The following is a 19,617-nucleotide window of genomic DNA, read 5'->3' on the forward strand; positions in this document are numbered from 1 at the left end:
GGCACTGGGAGGCAGCAGTGTTAACCACTGTGTCACTGATATTTGACTCTGAGGGGCATCACAACAGAATCTGATCCTGTCCTCACTCAGTGCCCAGAACGCATGCACTTTACAGCAAAGGTCACTTTACAATGACGGCAATCTCCACCAAACCTCATGCCTAGTGCAGAGGCAGCAAAGGAAATTGCAACACTCCTTAACGATTGTCCTGGGTGAATTTAACAGAGCCCAGGGACAGAGTCTGGGAGTAGAACTCGACTCAGACTGAAGCAGTTTCTGATTCCCATTCCCCCTGCAATCGACACTTGATTTGATTTGTTATTGTCACATGTATTAATATACAGTATTGTTTCTTGTGCGCAGTCGGAGACTCCAAGATTGGAAATGGAACTCCCCAAACTAAAGAGACAGCAACTCGGGAAAATGCAAATCCATTTATAAAGAGAGAACGTCCGTTTTTTTAAATTGATCCGAGTTTGTTAATGGAAGTTACATTCAGCGTTCTCACCATTCGAACAATATTCTGACCATCTCCCCATTTGATTTTCACCTCTCTCTCCTCTGTAATGCACTGCGGGAGACTCACTGTTCAAACCCAAGCTTCTGTTGTCTTAATTGGTATCTGACATGGGAAAGATTTCCATTCCTTTAGTCTGTCTGTTACTTTTAACTGGCCCGGTAATTTAGCTTTGACAAGCGTCTCCCGCTGTGGATTAACTGACACTGTGGGCTGATCTGTTGGCATCCTAAATATAACAGCTTTGGATGATGGCAGGCGGTGGGTGGAGTGGAGAGCAGGCGTGTGCTGCACATCAGATGCTGTTTGTGAAAGCAAAATAACACAAGGGCAGATGCATTATCCCCCAGAGATACACCGCGTAACACAAAGACCATTCAGCCCCTCAAACTGCTCCGGCATCCAAACAAATCCTGTCTGACCTGTACCTCAACTCTGTTTTCCCTGCTTTTCTTCCCCAACAACAAGTTGCATTTACGTAGCACCTTTAACTTAACACAACATCCCAAAGTGCTTCACAGGTGTATTATCAAAAGGAAATTTGAAACCGAACCATATTAGAACAGATGGTCAAAAAGGCAGATTTTAAAGAATGTCTTAGAGAAGGAGAGAAAGGTAGAGGTGGGGAGAGGGAAGGAAATTCTGGAGTTTACAGCCTTGCTAGCTGACAGCACAAGCATCAGTGATTGAAAGGCTAAAGCGGGGGTGCTGAAGAGACCAGATTTAGATAAAAGCAAATTGCTGTGGATGCTGCAATGTGAAACCAAAAGAGAAAATGCTGGAAAATCTCAGCAGGTCTGGCAGCATCTGTGAGGAGAGAAAAGAGCTGACGTTTCGAGTCCAGATGACCCTTTGTCAAAGCCAGATTTAGATTTCTCTAGGTAACAAACTGCTAATCGCAGTTTGGACAATTCCAGTTGATCTGGGGAGGGTGGAGAAATTTCCCAATTCCTCATGGATTTGGAACAATCAGTAGAGAAAGAGGTGTCTGTTGGCGCGATATTACAATAGCTGCTGATTGTCAGTCTGTTGAATTCCATGACTCTTGGGTTCATGTCCTCAGTCACTGACTCTCCTCCCCCTGTCCCCCTCTGTCCCACATCTTGCCCCATTAACCGACTGGACTTTACGAGGAGAAATCGTCCTCCTCCGATTCCACATCAACCACCAGCTTCTTCTTTTTACGTTTGTTTCCTCTGTTCTTACTCATCTTCCTTCTCTCTGTAAGACAATAAAAGTCATTGAATTGATTTTGTGTTTTTTTTGGATAACCTGATACCAGATATTTTAACGAAAACTCAAAACCCTCCATTTCTCCTGATTTTCACTCTCTCCCGCCAAACAGAAACCAGGAGGGAGGTTGGGAATGTATGGGGGCATTAAAATGGAACTGGGGAAAAAATTTGACTCCTTTCTTGCCCCGGTGACACTGCAAATAAAATATAAATAAACAAATAGGGAGAAATTGTTCCCACTTGTGAAAGGATCTGGAATGAGAGGGCAACATTCAAAGTGATTTGTAAAAGAAGCCAATGTGATGCGAGAGAAACCTTTCTCACGCAGCGAGTGGTTTGGCTCTGGAAGGCTCTGCCTGGAATGTGTGTTGGAGACAGGTTCAATCGAGGTGTTCAAGAGGCCATTAGATCATTACTTGACTTGGAACAATGTGCAAGGATAAAGGGAAAAGGCGGGAGAATGACACTCTGGGCCAATTTTACCATCGAGTTGCACTTGTTTTTGGGTACGAAAACTTGGTAAAGTCGGGTGTGAGGCGAGTAACGCGATCTGCGCCCGCCTCCGCACTGGTTCCCAAATTAATCGCAACGGTCTGGCTTCATTGGGAAAAGCTGTGATTTAATGAGCGTTCATGGTGTGTAAGTGTCAGGGAAAGAGGTTCCTGCCTCTGGACGCTGACTGGATACTGACTTCACCCCTTAGATTCAACCCAGCATTGGGAATCGAGGTCTCCCACCAACTCCCTGGAACCCCCAGAGAGAGGGGTAGAAAAAGAGAAAGACAGAGTCAGATAGAAGCAAGGTGCGGCCACATACCCCATTACAGAAACAATTAGACCTCATGGGGATATAACCTCACCAAGTTAACATAAGAACATATGAACATAAGAAATAGGAGCAGGGGTAGGCCATCTAGCCCTTTGAGCCTGCTGCGCCATTCAATAAGATCATGGCTGATCTGAAGTGGATCAGTTCCACTTTCCCGCTTTCTCCCCATAACCCTTAATTCCCTCGCTTATCAAAAACCTATCTACCCGTGACTTAAATATATTTAGCGAGGCAGCCTCCACTACTTCAATGGGCAGAGAATTCCAGAGATTCACCACCCTTTGAACGAAGAAGTTCCTCCTCAACTCCATTCTAAACTGCACCCCCCCTCCACTTATCTTGAGGCTGCGCCCTCTAGCCCTGCTATCCTTTCTAAGCAGGAAGAATCTCTCTACCTCTACCCTATCTAGCCCCTTCATTATCTTGTAAAGTTAAAGCCACAAGAATTCGATTCAATAGCCACAAACATAATGTCTATTACAAACAGATAGAAATTACACTTCAGACAAATATTGGTCCCAAACCCACAATTTATCCCAGAGACATTTTTTTCTAAACTGAGCCCTATTAAACTTTGAAATATACTATTAAATCAAATTGTCCAACTCAGCTTTAGACAGATGCCTGAAGGAGAAATATAAAATGATCAGAATCTTCATCAACTGTGGCAGGCTGACTCTGAGTCCCCTCCTGGGTTTACCTCCCCAGTGGGAGAGAATGGGGAGTTCATCTCCAGAGGGCAGGCAGCTCAAACGGAATGTAAACATCACACTCGCAGACCTGAATGGACCCACTCACCCTGACTTTCTCCAATTCACTCTGATTCTAAAAGAGAAAATGCTGGAAAATCTCAGCAGGTCTGGGCAGCATCTGTAAGGAGAGAAAAGAGCTGACGTTTCGAGTCCAGATGACCCATTGTCAAAGCTAAAAGGTATAGAAAGTGGGAGATATTTATACTGCAGGACGAGGGAGTGAAAGGTGAGTGATGGCCACAGGAACCAGGGGAAAAGACTGCTGATGGCTGTCCACAGAGAGAATAAAGGGTGTGATGGCCAAAGGGCAGAGAAGCTGTAAGCCGTGGAGATATTTTGGATGGGGGGGGGAGTGGAATGGATGGGACGGACGTAGAATGTAGAAAAGGGGAACTGGGGGGGAGAAAGGGTAACGGAAGTGGGATAGAAAGGGGGAAAGAGTGGGGAGGGGGAAGGTTTATGAAGAAAGACAATAAAGAAATAAAAGGTAGAGGAACGTAAAATATTAAATAAAATGGAATGAAAATGAAGGGGGCCGAGGTGGGATAGAGCTAATCGTCTGAAGTTGTTGAATTCAATGTTGAGACCGGGAGGTTATAAAGTGCTTAGCCTGAAGATGAGGTGTTCCTTCAGTTTGCATTGAGCTTCACTCTAATTCTCACTCACATGTCTGGACATATCCTCAAGTAATTACTGCTGCTAAACAGCCATTAGTTTGAATTGGTCACAGAGATTGAATAGGAACCCATTGAAATTGAACTTTAATAATTATATTCTCAGTACAGGATACAGACCCGGCTAAAGCTTTAATTAACAACTGTTAACTGCAGCCGGAGCTCATTAATGTCAGATTCATTTGACCAATGGGTGACTGTTGACCCTAGTTTTAGGGGCAATATGCTAAAGCCCCTCCCTCAGGCAGGGGTGATTGGTGGAAGTTTGCTGTGTTGGCTCGAGTGTTTGCTCAGTTTTGTGTTGGAGGCTGGTTGTGAGTGAATGGAGATTTCAGCCAGGATGGTGGACATTCCTGAATGAGGTGGTTGTGGGCACAACTCACTAACATCTGCATTCCCACAGACTTCTCTACCATCTTAGGGCAGCATGGCGGCAGGGAGGTGAGATTGTTAACTCAGAGCACCAGGGACCCAGGTTTGATTCTTGGCTTGGGTCACTGACTGTCCGGAGCTTGCACATTCTCCCCGTGTCTGCGTGGGTTTCCTCTGGGTGCTCCAATTGCCTCCCACAATCCAAAGATGTACATGTTACATTGAATGGCCATGCTAAATTGACCCCAGGGTCAGGGAGATTAGCAGGGTAAATGTGTGGGATTGCAGGAATAGGGCCTGACTGGGATGTGGTCGGTACAGACTTGATGGGCCAAATGGGCTTTTTCTCTACTGGAGGGATTCTGTTTTAATGGAGCTGTTACCTTTTGTTGATCTTTTTAACATTAATGTCTGTATTAATATTTTGATCAGATACACAACATACAAACTCCTTAGGCACTGGGCAGCTGGTGGCTCTGGGCAGGGTGAATATGTGGAGTTATGGGGATAAGGTGGGCTTGTTGTCAGTGCAGTCTCAGTGAGCTGAATGGCCTCCTTCTGTACTGTGGAAATTCTGTGATTTACTACACTGAGCAAGGTTCCAATTGAACGCAGGCGAAAATCATACAGAAACCTCAAATGGCAATATTTTGTTCTCCATCTCATTCTTCACCTGTCTCTACAAACTGGCTGCTGTTTGGGAAGAGATTCTCATCTATCAGAGTGAGGAGCTTGCAATATATGATCTGTATTCATTGAAGTACAGGATGAGGGCAATCTAATCCAAGTGTTTCAAATGGCAGTGATTCAATAGGGTCTACATTCAAACTCTTTCCAGTAACAGGATAATCCAATAAAAGGGTTAGAATCTTGATTAGATCTCTGACATTCTAAAATAAAATTAGGAAGCACAAAGGGCAGTGGCAATCTCGAACTCACTTCCTCAAAAAAAGCTGCGGATGCTCGGAGCCAAATTCAAGTCTGGGATTTAGACATTTTTGCTGGGTACTGGGGGCGGGGGGGGGGGTGGAGAGGTTCTGTGGCACAGTGACTTTTAGCATCTGGGTTCAAGTCCCACAGTAAGAAGTCTCACAACACCAGGTTTAAGTCCAACCAGTTTATTTGATAGTAAGCCCACTATTGGAATTACTATCAAATAAACTGGTTGCATTTTAACCTGGTGTTGTGAGACTTCTTACCGTGTTTACCCCAGTCCAATGTCAGCATCTCTACTTCAAGTCCCACTCCAGGGGCAAAGCCTCCTACTCTTGCTTGCTGTAGTCGGGGTGCGGGGATGGTGGGGTGTGGTGAGGGTTTGGGTCTGATTCAAAGATCATCTTTCTGACAGTAGGAAATAAATTTGCTCTCTTCACTTTCAAGGCAGGTTGAAAGCAGTTCAAGTTTCCCACTGAGTAATGTCGGGAACCCTATTTGCATAAGGCCAACGTACTGGAATCATATACCGCAACAGCTGACAATTAAAACGCTCTTTATTTTTATTAATTTGGAGATATGGCATCGCTGGCTAGACCAACATTTATTCCCATCCCTAGTTGCCCTTGAGAAAGTGATGGTGAGCTATCTTCTTGAATGGCTGAAGTGCCTGCAGTGTAGGTACACCCACAGTGCATTTAGGAAGGGAATTCTCCTTGCTAATGCCAGCCAGTCACCATTAGGACACCATGAAACATTAAGCATTAACATCTTGATTTCAGTCTTAGGTCAAAATCCAGGAACTGTCTCTCTAACAGCACTTGGGGTGTACCTACACCACATAGACTGCAGCCATTCAAGAAGGCAGCTCACCACCACTTTCTCAAGGGCAATTAGAGATGGAGGATACATACCAACATCACAGGGGATGTCCACATTTCCTAACAATAAAAATGTGGAACACCTAAACACTTGCAGAAACACTTGCCCAATCCATCAGTCAAACCAGCCTCCCATCCATTGACTCTGTCTACACTTGCTGCTGCCTTGGCAAAGCAGCCAGTATAATGAAGGACCCCACAAACCACAGACATTCTCTCTTCCACCTTCTTCCTTGGGCAAAAAGATGCAAAAGTCTGAGGTCACGTCCCAACCAACTCAAGAACAGCTTCTTCCCTGCTGCTGTCAGACTTTTGAATGGACCAACCTTGCATTAAGCTGATCTTTCTCTACACCCTAGCTATAGCTGTAACACTACATTCTGCATCTCTCATTTCCTTCTCTATGAATGGGATGCTTTGTCTGTATAGCATGCAAAGAATAATACTTTTCATTGTAAATACATGTGACAATAATAAACAAAATCAAATCAAAAAGAATTTTGCTTTGCTCCAAAATTGCCTGCCAACTGGAGTGTTCCATCTCCTCCCGCTGCCCCGCTACACAGCCTAGTGCTCGGACTTGTTTCCTCTGCTTCCTGATACTTGCCTCAGATTGGATTGGTTTTAACACCAGGCAGCAGTTCCTTCCAATTCCCTGGCCTGAAATTGAAGCTGGCCATTAAAAGTGGGTCGATCTTGTCTCTGCCACGCGTTTAGCCCCACACCCATCCAGTGCTGACTCCCGGTCTGGGCTGGGGTTACTCTGGGCTGGACTCTGGAGCACCTGTTATCGGTCACTACAGAATGTTTGGATTAGGAGAAGGCTGACTAACTCCAAGTATCGAGAATGTGGGTAACATCATAGCTGGCTGAGTCTTTTTCCCACATCCAAATAGCTATATACTTTTCAAAGGGAATTCCAAGATTTTGACCTAATGACAATGAAGGGCTGGTGATATATTTCCAAGTCGGGATGGTGTGTGCCTTGGAGAGAAACTTGCTGATGATGGTGTTCCCGTGTATCTGGTGAAGGTTGTGGGTTTGGAAGGTGCTGTTGAACGGACCTTAGCGAGTTGTTGCAGTGCATCTTATAAATGGCACACACGGCTGTCTTTATGCATCACTGCTGGAGGAAGTGAATGTTCAAGCTGATGGATGGGGTGCTGAACTCTGCTAATGGAGTGAATCTCCATTTGTGAAGTAGCCAGTAAGGGTCAGGAAAGGAATATCGGAAATCAGGGAAATGAAGATAGAAATAACCTTTCAGGCAGGTAACAGAACTGAAGGGTTTGGATGCAATTCCACAGAAATCTGGAGTGGATCAAGAAATGCCTTGTTCCATTCAGACATGGGCTATTTATAGTTTTCCCTGAGAAAGATCCTCCAGGATAAACAAGCAAAAACGATCACATATTGACCTCATTCTAGTTCTAACCTGCAATAATTCTGAAATCCAGGTCAGAAACTGTGAGTTCATCACAATTAAAACATTCAAGGAATTTTCTCACTCAACCACTTGGACACAGTACCCATTAAAAGTAGCCAGGATTTCGTCTGCATCTTACTGTAAATTACACATTATTTAAATCTGCTGCCTAGTCATTAAATGGAATTTTTTTAGAAAATCATCTTTCTGCTGGAAGATGAACTATTGAGAAATATCTTCTGAGTTTGGAAACATGATGGTTCTCCCTGAGCTTTTTAACACAGACACTATGGCCAGAATTTTACCACCTCGCTCTCCCCAGAATTGGGGCGGGTGAGGGTCACAGAACAACGTTCTCTGTTGGCCCTGGGGGGGATCTTAGGAGCCTTGAGCAGGCAAAGCAGTAAAATTCATGGCATACCTGCCATTGCTTTGTTCCAGAATACTAATCATATCCCAAAGCAGTTTCTACCCAATGGAATCATTTTTGAAGCACGGTCAGTATTAGAAATGTGGGAAAAAAAGTGGGTAATTTGTGCAGAGATAATCTGTTCCCCATTCCAATGAAAAGTCATCGAGCTGAAACACTAACGTCGTTTCTCTTGACAGACGCTGCCAGTCCTTCAGAGTACTTCCAGCATTTTCTATTTTTATATCTGTTTTCTCATTGAAACATAGAGAGTAGGAGCAGGAAGAGGCCATTCGGCTGTTCAAACCTGCTGTACCATTCAATGAAATAGCCTGATATTGCTTTCCCCCTATATCCTTGAATCCTTCTTCACCCCAAGAGTGGCATCCAACTCCTTCTTGAAAACATGTTGGGTGGGATTTTATGACCTTGCTCAACCCAAGACTGAAAAGTGCCGTATGAGGTTATCTAGGATTGCAATGGGATCTTGATCAGTTGGGACAGTGGACTGACGAATAGCAGATGGAGTTTAATTTAGAAAACTATGAGCTGATGCATTTTGGTAATCAAATTAGGGCTGGACTTACTCAGTTAATTGGGGAGATTTATAGAACAAAGAGATCTAGGGGTACAGGTATATAGCTCCTTGAAAGTGGAGTCACAGGCGGACAGAGTGGTCAAGAAGACATTCAGCATGTTTGGTTTCATTAGTCAGAACATTGAATACAGGAGTTGGGACGTCTTGTTGAAGTTGTACAAGGCATTGGTAAGGCCACACTTGGAATACTGTGTACAGTTCTGATCATCCCATTATAGAAAGGATCTTATTAAACTCGACTGAGTGCAGAAAAGGTTTACTAGGATGCTACCAGGACTTGATGCTTTGAGTTATAAGGAGAGGCTGAATAGACTGAGACTTTTTTCCCTGGAGCATAGAAGACTTTGGGGTGATCTTATAGAGGTCTATAAAATAATGAGGGGCATAGATCAGATAGTCAACATCTCTTCCCAAAGATAGGGGAGACTAAAACTAGAGCGCGCAGGTTTAAGGTGAGAAGGGAGAGATACAAAAGTGTCCAGAGGGGCAATTTTTTCACACAGAGGGTGGTGAGTGTCTGGAACAAGCTGCCAGAGGTAGTAGTAGAGGCAGGTACAATTTTGTCTTCTAAAAAACATTTAATCAGTTACATGGGTAAGAATGCCATAAGGAGATATGGGCCAAATGCGGGCAATTGGGACTAGCTGATTGGTTAACAAAAAAAGTGGCATGGACAAGTTGGGCTGAAGGGCCTGTTTCCAAGCTGTTTCTATGACACTATATAATATGAACAGTTGGGGTCCTAGCATAGATCCCTGTGGAACCCCACTAGTCACTGACTGCCAATCAGAAAAAGACCCATTTGTGCCAACTCTTTGCTTCCTACCTGCTAACCTCATTCATTAGGATCTTCTGACTGGTGATTTTTTTACTGAGGATTTTTCTTGAATGAATTACTCTCGATCTTCCATGAGATCTTACAGACCTCGCTCACCTCCAGGGCAGTGTCTGTCCTTGAGCCTGCATCTTCTTGACATCGACAGCGCGACACACGGCTCAGAGTCCTTTGGTGAAGGTGTAAGGATGTGTCGTGTCCTGGTCTCAAGCCCCCACTTGAAGCCACACATCTGCTGCTTCTTCAGACAGGGACCCCAGTCACCCCAGGGGCTAACCTCACACCTGTCTGCAAAGGAGACAGAAAGAAAGCCATCAAAAATACCATTCACAAAACATTAATCTGAGGAAGTTATTCAGCACCTCAAGAGAATTCTCCTGCTGTGGTGCCAGGGCAGCAGTTTGACAGCCACTTAATTCCAGTCAGATCTTGGAACGGAATCATTGTTTGAATACACTCTCTCATTAAAAAAAAAACAGGTTTGAGTTTATAGAACATCTTTCACAGTGTTCCAAAACATTTTGCTGCCATTGAATTACTTTCAAACTGTACTCACTGTGGTAATGTAGAAAACGCAGTTGTCAATTTTCACGCAGAAAGATCCCAAGAACAGTAACATTAAAAAGATTGAACAATTCACCCAAAAGCCAGCACCTCTGATGTTGCAGCACCCCTTCAGTACTGCTCTGGAACATCAGCCTAGATACAGCAGCAAGGCTCAAACCTACTGCAGTCTGACTGAGAGGCAGAGCTGACAACCAAGTGTCAAATATGATGATCGGTCTTACTGTACCTGTCCTGGGATTGTTTGATGGGCGGGACAGTGTAGAGGGAGCTTTACTCTGTATCTAACCCCGTGCTGTACCTGTCCTGGGAGTGTTTGATGGGGACAGTGTAGAGGGAGCTTTACTCTGTATCTAACCCCGTGCTGTCCCTGTCCTGGGAGTGTTTGATGGGGACAATGTAGAGGGAGCTTTACTCTGTATCGAACCCCATGCTGTACCTGTCCTGGGACTGTTTGATGGGGACAATGTAGAGGGAGTTTTACTCTGTATCTAACCCCGTGCTGTACCTGTCCTGGGACTGTTTGATGGGGACAATGTAGAGGGAGCTTTACTCTGTATCTAACCCCGTGCTGTCCCTGTCCTGGGAGTGTTTGATGGGGGGGACAGTGTAGAGGGAGTTTTACTCTGTATCTAACCCCGTGCTGTACCTGTCCTGGGACTGTTTGATGGGGACAATGTAGAGGGAGCTTTACTCTGTATCGAACCCCGTGCTGTCCCTGTCCTGGGAGTGTTTGATGGGGACAGTGTAGAGGGAGCTTTACTCTGTATCGAACCCCGTGCTGTCCCTGTCCTGGGAGTGTTTGATGGGGGGGACAGTGTAGAGGGAGCTTTATTCTGTATCTAACCCCGTGCTGTACCTGTCCTGGGAGTGTTTGATGGGGGCAGTGCAGAGGGAGCTTTATTCTGTATCTAACCCCGTGCTGTACCTGTCCTGGGAGTGTTTGATGGGGACAGTGTAGAGGGAGCTTTACTCTGTATCTAACCCCGTGCTGTACCTGTCCTGGGAGTGTTTGATGGGGGGACAGTGTAGAGGGAGCTTTACTCTGTATCTAACCCCGTGCTGTACCTGTCCTGGGAGTGTTTGATGGGGGGACAGTGTAGAGGGAGCTTTACTCTGTATCTAAGGCGTAGGGTAAGAAACATATTTTCCAAATCTCTCATGTTCACATTTACATTGCAACTTGGAATTTGACCTTCCAGACTGTGGAATATTACATAAGAAATAGGAGCAGGAGTAGGCCATCTGGCCCTTCGAGCCTGCCCCGCCATTCAATAAGATCATGGCTGATCTGTCGTGGCTCAGTTCCACTTTCCCGCCCTCTCCCCATAACCCTTAATCCCCTCTCTTATCAAAAACCCATCAACCCGCTTCTTAAAAATATTTAGCGAGGCAGCCTCCACCACTTCAACGGGCAGAGAATTCCAGAGATTCACCACCCTTTGAGTGAAGAAGTTCCTCCTCAACTCCGTTCTGAACCGCCCCCCCTTTATCTTGAGGCTGTGCCCCCTAGTCCTACTGTCTTTTTTGAGCGGGAAGAGTCTTTCCACCTCTATCCTATCCATCCCATTCATCATCTTATACGTCTCAATGAGATCTCCCTATTAGATTTTAATGTCAGGATTGTACTAAACCAATATTAAAAAGAACAAAGTTGAATCACATACCCACACATTCCATCAGTCTGGCATGTGGAGCAGACCCTTTGGGACATTTGCTGTAACATTTCCCCTTCAACAGGTATCGCTCAGATTTACACTTGATGCAGAACTCACGGCTAAAGCAGCTTTCACAATCTGCTGTATTACATCCTGGAACAAGGAGAAATAAAGATTTATTATTTCATTTCAGGTTATGTTCTAATCTGAAAATGGTTATCAAGGCATTGGATAGCGTTCAAGAAAAGTCACAAGGATGGTAGCAGGATTGAGAGTTTGCAAACTTATCAGGAATGGCTAAACTGGTCAGGCATTTTTTTATTCAGATAAAAGTAGCTTGATGGGTGACCTGCTGGAGTCTCCAAAATTATGAAGAGGTTTGATAGACATAAGGGAGATGTTTCTACTCATAGGGTGGAATCCCAAACTGGGGATCATTAAAAAATATACAATAGTCACTAAAAAATCACGTCAGAAATTCAGGAGAAACTTCTTTACCAAGGAGTGGGTCGAATGTGGAACTCCCTACCACAGGGAGTAATATTTTTATTAATTCACGGATGTTACTGACTAGGTTAGCATTTGTTGCTCTTCAGAAGGTGATGGTGAGCTGCCTTCTCGAACTGTTGTAGTCCATGCGGTGTTAAAGAGTATGTTCATAGAATCCCTACAGTGCAGAAGGAGGCCATTTGGCCCATCAAGCCTGCACCAACAACAATCCCACTCAGGCTCTATCCCTATAACCCCACGCATTTACCCTAGCTAATCCCCATGACACTAAGGGGCGATTTACCATGGCCAATCCACTTAACCTGCACATCTTTAGACTGTGGGAGGAAACCATAGCACCTGGAGGAAACCCACGCAGACACGAGGAGAATGTGCAAACTCCACACAGTGACTTGAGCTGGAAATTGAACCCAGGTCTCTGGGCTGTGAGACAGCAGGGCTAACCACTGTGCACCGTGCTGCCCCCAAATCTATTCTAGGATTTTGACCCAGTGATGGTGAGGGAACATATGAGAGTTGGAAAATATGTTTCTTACCACACACATTGGATACAGAGTACACAAGGGGGCACAAGCTCAAGATAAGGGGAAAGGTTCCGTGGAGATGTGCGGGACAAGTTTTTTACACAGAGGGTGCTGGGGGCCCGGAATGCACTGCCAAGTGAGGTGGTCGAGGAAGACACATTCGTAACATTTAAGACTTATCTGGATAGACACATGAACAGGCGGGGTATAGACAGATACAGGCGGTTGGTAGGACAAGGTGATCAGTGCAGTTTGGAGGGCTGAAGGGCCTGTTCTTGTGCTGTACCGTTCTTTGTTCGTTCATGTATTTCCAAGTCAGGATGATGAGTGACGTTGATGAATACTTGCACTGATGATGCTTCCATGCATTTTCTGCCCTTGTCCTTCCAAGTGGTAGTGGCCATGGGTTTGGAAGGTGCTGTCAAAGGAGCTTTGGTGAGTTGATTCAGTGCATCATATAGATGGTAAATACTTCTGTCAGTGTGGGCTGCCGGGGGAGAGAGGGAACACTGAATGTGGTGGACGGGGTGCCAATCAAGTAGGGCTGCTTTGTCCTGGGAGCTGCTGACCTTCCTGAGTATTGTTGGAGCAGCACCCATCCAGTCAAGTGGAGAGTATTCCATCACACAGAAATGGAGATGCCGGTGTTGGACTGGGATAGGCACAGTAAGAAGTTTCGCAACATCAGCTTAAAGTTCAACAGGTTTATTGGGAATCATGAGCTTTTGGAGCGCTGCTCCTTCATCAGATGAGTGGAGAGTTGGGTTCACAGACAGGGCATATATAGACCTGCAAAATCCTACTAACCATCCTGACTTGAGACAATTCACATCTCTTTAACCTGTGATTATCCCTCTCTCCACTCACATTGTCTGTACCTGTTAAGACTTGATTACCTGTAAAGACTCGCAATCCAACATTATCTTACAAGTGAATCTGTGTTTATATGTGCTCTGTCTGTGAACCCAACTCTCCACTTACCTGACGAAGGAGCAGCGCTCTGAAAGCTCATTACACAGATGTTGAGGCAAATGACATATATTCAGCTATGGCAGTCTCGATAAATAGAGGAAGGAAAAAGAAATACAAAGGCCAGTAAATGGGGTTAAAAGAAGAGTGGTGGGCGGAGGTTCATGTGGAACAACATCATCATAGATTAGTTCAGCTAAGTGGCCTGTTCTTGTGCTGTAGACTCGCTGAAATTGGACCGAACTTAATTTTTTCATTGCTTTCTGCAAAAGTCAGTGGAAGATTAGCAGACCTGAAGTTTGCGCTTCCCAAATGAAAATTCAGCAACAGGTAGGGCGCCATCGTTTTGGAATGATCCCTCTTTATAATGATTTTTGATTTGATTTGATTTGATTTATTGTTGTCACTTGTATTAACATACAGTGAAAAATATTGTTTCTTGCACGCTTTACAGACTAAACATACTCATGCGTTGTTCAAAAAAAAAATCATCACTTATTTATGTCAAATTATTACCAGAATTTACACCGCAGAAACAGGTCATGGAATCCAACAAGTCAGTTTGGAGTTTCTCCTGCATTCTGCACTGGATTTGTTGGTAAGTATCTCGTAGCATTCAAAGAGAAGGGGAGTAAAAACTATCATTGAGTTTCATGTTCTGTCCCTACCCAGGAAGACTGAGATCCAATGAAATTTTGAAAAATGCTTTGGGAATGGCTCAGATGTTATTGGAGAATCAGAGAGTGAAATGTTCTTTTAATCCCATTACACTGTTTTAGAACATTCGTTTCCAATATGAAGGCAAACCCAGTTGCCAAATATATCCTCAGGTCGCAGGTTCAATTCTGACTCAAAGGAAGCCCAATATTCACTTGGGTGGCACGGTGGCACAATGGTTGGCACTGCTGCCTCACAACGCCAGGGATCCAGGTTCGATTCTCAGATTGGGTCACTGTCTGTGTGGAGTTTACACGTTCTCCCCATGTCTGCATGAGTTTCCTCCGGGTGCTCTGGTTTCCTCCCACAGTCCAAAAGACATGCTGCTTACATGCATTGGCCATGCTAAATTCACCCTCAGTGTCAGGGGCTGGCTGGGGTAAATGCATGGGGTTATGAGGAAAGGGACTGGGTGGGATTGTGGTTGATGCAGACTCAATGGGCTGAATGGCCTCCTTCTGCACTGGTAGGGATTCTATGATAATAATTAAGATGCAGACAAAGTTAAAAGTCCCAAAGTCAGTCACATGCAGGGCAGGTGATGGCCTAATGGTATTATCGCCAGACTATTAACCCAGAAACTCAGCTAATGTTCTGGGGACCTGGGTTCGAATCCCACCACAGCAGATGGTGGAATTTGAATTAAATTTTAAAAATCTGGAATTAAGAATCTACTGATGACCATGAAACCGTTGTTGATTGTTGGAAAAACCCATCTCGTTCACTAATGTCCTTTAGGGAAGAAATCTACCATCCATACCTGCTCTGGCCTACATGTGACTCCAGAGCCACAGCAATGTGGTTGATTTTCAACTGCCCTTGGGGCAAATAGGGATGGGCAATAAATGCTGGCCCAGCCAATGATGTCCATGTTCCACGAATGAATAAAATAGATTGTAAGTAGAATGCTGTTGACATATTTTGCTTCGGAGCCAATGGAAATTCTGAAAAAAATTCTGAAAATTTTGGGGTTTACAATCTTCTGTGATTTTTAGTCCAACCAGCTGAGTTCATTTTCTCAGCTGAGATTAAATATTATTGACTGAATGTTAATCGCACTTGAAACGAAAGGTTTTATAATCAGGATGTTCAATGTGAAATGTAAAATTAATCCTACCTCGAAATGGATACCCAAAGCAGCCTAACAGCCTGTTTTATTTATTCTTTCACAGAGTGTGGGCTGGTTGGCTCATCATTTATTGTCCATCACTAATTGCCCCTTGAGAAGGTGATGGTGTACTGCCTTCTTGAATCACTGCGGCCCATGTGGTGTAGGTAGGTACACTCACAGTGCAGTTAGGGAGGGGAGTTCCAGGATTTTGACTCAATGACAGTGAAGGAACAGCGATATATTTCCAAGTCAGGATGGTGCGTGGCTTAGCGGAGAACTTGCAGGTGTGGTGCTTCCAAACATCTGCTGTCTTTGTCCGTCTAGAGGCCACCCTTTGGAAGGTGCTGTCAAAGGAACCTTGCAGTGTGTAGATGGTACACACTGCTGCCACTGTGTGTCAGTGATGGAGGGACTGGATGTTTATATGGTTAGTGGACTGCCAACCAAGCGAGCTACTTTGTCCTTGATGGTATTGAGCTTCTCGAGAGTAGGAGCTGCACTCATCCAGGCAAATTAGGGTTAGGGTTATTCCATTACACTTCTGACTTGGGCCTTGTAAATGGTGGACCGGTTTGGGGGGAGTCAGGAGGTGAGCCACCACTGCAGTATTTCCAGTCTCTGATCTACCTGCTGTGGTGGCCACAGTATTTATATGACTAGTTCAGTTCAGTTTCTGGTCATTAGTAACCCCCAGGATGTTGATAATGTGGATTCAGCGATGGTAATGCCATCGAATGTAATGGGAGGATGGTTGGATTTCCTCTTGTTGGAGATAGTCATTGCCTGACACTTGTGTGGCTCAAATGTTACTTTCCACTTGTCAGTCCAAGCCTGATTGTCCAAGTCATGCTGTATTTGGACATGGACTGCTTCAGCATCTGAGGAATGGTGCTGAACATTATGCAACTATCAGCGAATATCCCCACTTCTGATATTATGATGGAAGGAAGGTCATTGATGAAGCAGCTGACTTCAGTAATAGTAACCATGAAACTATCATCAATGGTCATCAAACCCATCTTGTTCACTAATGGCCTTTAAGGAAGGAAATCTGCCATCTTTACGTGGTCTGGCCTACACGCACTGTGTACAGTTCTGGTCACCCTATTATAGAAAGGATATTATTAAACTAGAAAGAGTGCAGAAAAGATTTACTAGGATGCTACTGGGACTTGATGGTTTAAGTTATAAGGAGAGGCTGGATAGACTGGCACTCTTTTCTCTGGAGCGTAGGAAGCTTTGGAGTGACCTTATAGAGGTCTATAAAATAATGAGGGGCACAGATCAGCTAGATATTCAATATCTTTTCCCAAAGGCTGGGGAGTCTAAAACTAGAGCGCATAGGTTTAAGGTGAGAGGGAAGAGATACAAAACTGTCCAGAGGGGCAATTTTTTTACACAGAGGGTGGTGAGTGTCTGGAACAAGCTGCCAGAGGCAGTAGTAGAGACAGGTACAATTTTGTCTTTTAAAAAGCATTTAGATAGTTCCATGGGTAAAATGGGTATAGAGGGATATGGACCAAATGTGGGCAAATGGGACTAGCCTAGTTGTTAAAAAAAAGGGCAGGATTGGCAAGTTAGGCTGAAGGGCCTGTTTCCAAGCTGTAAACCTCTATGACTCAATGACTCTGCACGTGACTCCAGATCCACAGCAATGTGGTTGACTCTCAACTGATCTCTGATATAAGCAAGCATGCCACTCAGTTCAAGGGCAATTAGGGATGGGTAACAAATGCTGACCTTGCCAGTAACACCCACATCCTGTGAAAGAATAAGTACAACTAAGTGCTAGCCCCATCTTACATTTATACAGAGCCTTTAACCTGGTAGAACTTTTCAAAATGCTTCACAGGGATGTTTTCAGGCAAAATTTGTCATATTGGGAGATATTAGGACTGATGGCCAAAAGGAGTGTCTTAAAAGGTGGTGCAGAGAGCTGAAGGGGAGGAATCCCTGAGCAGCTGAAGGTAGAGCCATCAATGATGGAGCCACAGAAATGGGGTGCAACAGAAAGGAGAACTGGAAGAATGCAGAAACCATGGAGACTTGCAGCGTTGGAGAAGATGACAGAGATAGGGAGAAGGAGAGTTCACAGAGTAATTTTGAACACAAGGATGAGTGTTTTGAAATTAAGGCAGGCTAGAACTCATTGTGGTAACGTTCTTATTTTATGAAAATGTGCCGATGTGTAGTGGCTTACTCAGACACCTGTTTGCATCCTGTCCACGTCGGCTATAGTGCCCCACTGGACAGGCGTGCACACATTCTCCTTGCTGTCGGATCCCCTCTCTTCGGATCAGGAGGAAGAATCTCTGTTCGCAGGTCAAACAGCCATTGTCCGGTGAGCAGTCCAGGCAACTTCGGCAGTTCCGGAGCGAGTCCGTGTTACCTGCAGGGAATGACCCACAGAGCAAGCGTTAGACCAGAAGACTCTTAACTACACTCAGACACTCCGAGTCAAAAGCAGCGGGTTCTGCACATTTGTCAATTTCACAGTTTAAAAGACTTTGCGAAAACTCCGCTGAGAAAGGGGAGGTTTAGAGATTCATTCCCACTGACGGAGGAGATTAAACATTCTCCCAGTCAGCAACTTTCACCACACACAAGGTGACTTCAGAGGGAGATAAATCTATCACAGGAAAGTTGTTTATTCCTCAGTGAGGAAGGATAATGGCACTCTCTAAACCACACAAGATTCTCCTGCTCCAACCAGGAGAATCCCAAATCAACACAAGGTATTTCTAAGATCAAACTGATATTCCCAACGCCACACAGTGAGAACAATCTGCCTAAAGGGCAGTAGGACAGAAGTTTGAAAGGTCCATGTCAGGTCTTCTCCCTGACACCTTCCAGTCTCCAAACAATCTTCGTGGTGTTGGAGCAGACCCCCACCACCACTCCACCACTGCCCCCCACCCCCAACCCCCCTCAGCCCCCCCACCACCCAACGGTGTGGTGACCTGTTTGGCAGATGGATGGGGGAGGGTATCGGAGGTGAAGGCTTCCCAATGATGGAGGCACAAGGATGAAAGGTCACACCCAGAGCTGAAATCAATCTCTCAAAGGGGTTTCCCCCTCCACTCTGATGGACCCATCAGCTTTGAGCCACTTTAGTTTCAGCATTGTATGCACACATCCAAATGTGTGTCCATGTTAAGATGCCATCATGATCTAATACTTGCCCCTGCTTGCCTGATGGGTTGGCCAACTATGCACAGCTCCTTAGCCTGAATGTTTCAGGAGCTGTCACACCCCCGATAACTGGCCAGTGTACAGCAGCAGGCAATAGCCACAAGCAAGGTCTCACCATCAGACACATCGCAGACCATGTGGAACTGAGACTCGGAAATGTTCCCAACATTGGCACAACTTGAAAGAGTTTCAGTAAATCGCAATCTACCAGAGTTTCTACACAGCAGTGGTCCAGGTGAGCAGTGAACACCAATTGATCCTTAAAAGACAATCAGTATTTTAGAGAGGAACACGGTGAACAGGCGCACAGTCAACAGGCGCACCGTGAACAGGCGCAGAGTGAACAGGCGCACGGTGAACAGGCGCAGAGTGGACGGGTGCACGGTGAACAGGCACAGAGTGGACGGGTGCACGGTGAACAGGCGCAGAGTGGACGGGTGCACGGTGAACAGGCGCAGAGTGGACGGGTGCACGGTGAACAGGCGCAGAGTGGACGGGTGCACGGTGAACGGATGCAGAGTGAACGGGTGCACGGTGAACGGATGCAGAGTGAACAGAACGACAAAGAAGAGAAGAACAACCCAGCACGGGAAACAGGCCTTCGGCCCAACGAGCCCGCGCCACCGCATCCTCCTACACCTACCCTAGGATTTACCCTAGGATTCTCTGGGAGGCAAGAGAGGCGATTGCAGAGCCTCTGGCTCTGATCTTCAGGTCGTCGTTGGTCACAGGTATAGTGCCAGAAGATTGGAGGTTAGCAAATGTTGTCCCATTGTTTAAGAAGGGGAACAGAGACTTCCCCTGAAATTATAGACCGGTGAGTCTTACTTCTGTTGTGGGCAAGGTTTTAGAAAAAATTATTAGGGATAGGATTTATAGTTATTTAGAGAGTAATGAATTGATTGGAGATAG

The 19,617-nt window shown here is 45.2% G+C and overlaps 1 protein-coding gene across 1 annotated transcript; it reads right to left on the reverse strand.

The window, feature by feature from the left end:
• Window positions 1–1,643: 1,643 nt before the first annotated feature.
• Window positions 1,644–18,842, reverse strand: LOC145354075 (R-spondin-2-like). Its single transcript, XM_080205208.1, has 5 exons — window positions 18,821–18,842; window positions 17,714–17,902; window positions 11,692–11,835; window positions 9,560–9,748; window positions 1,644–1,738 (listed from the first exon to the last, which is right to left on the reverse strand). Exons 1-5 carry the CDS (start codon window positions 18,840–18,842, stop codon window positions 1,644–1,646), a joined length of 639 nt encoding a protein of 212 aa, XP_080061334.1.
• Between the last annotated feature and the right edge of the window lie 775 nt (window positions 18,843–19,617).

Source organism: Carcharhinus amblyrhynchos, chromosome 16, assembly GCF_965287045.1.
Source record: "Carcharhinus amblyrhynchos chromosome 16, sCarAmb.v2.hapA, whole genome shotgun sequence".
Taxonomy (NCBI): Eukaryota; Metazoa; Chordata; class Chondrichthyes; order Carcharhiniformes; family Carcharhinidae; genus Carcharhinus; species Carcharhinus amblyrhynchos.

Bases quoted from the DNA above. Each gene is read 5' to 3' on its own strand.
- LOC145354075 (XM_080205208.1), bottom strand. From the start codon at position 18,842: ATGGTCTGCGATGTGTCTGATG. The intron at 9,749-11,691 runs GTATGTGATTCA...TCTCCTTTGCAG, and splicing joins CAGACTGATGGAATGTGTGG to ACAGGTGTGAGGTTAGCCCC. The intron at 1,739-9,559 runs GTGAGCGAGGTC...ATTGTCTTACAG, and splicing joins GGACAGACACTGCCCTGGAG to AGAGAAGGAAGATGAGTAAG.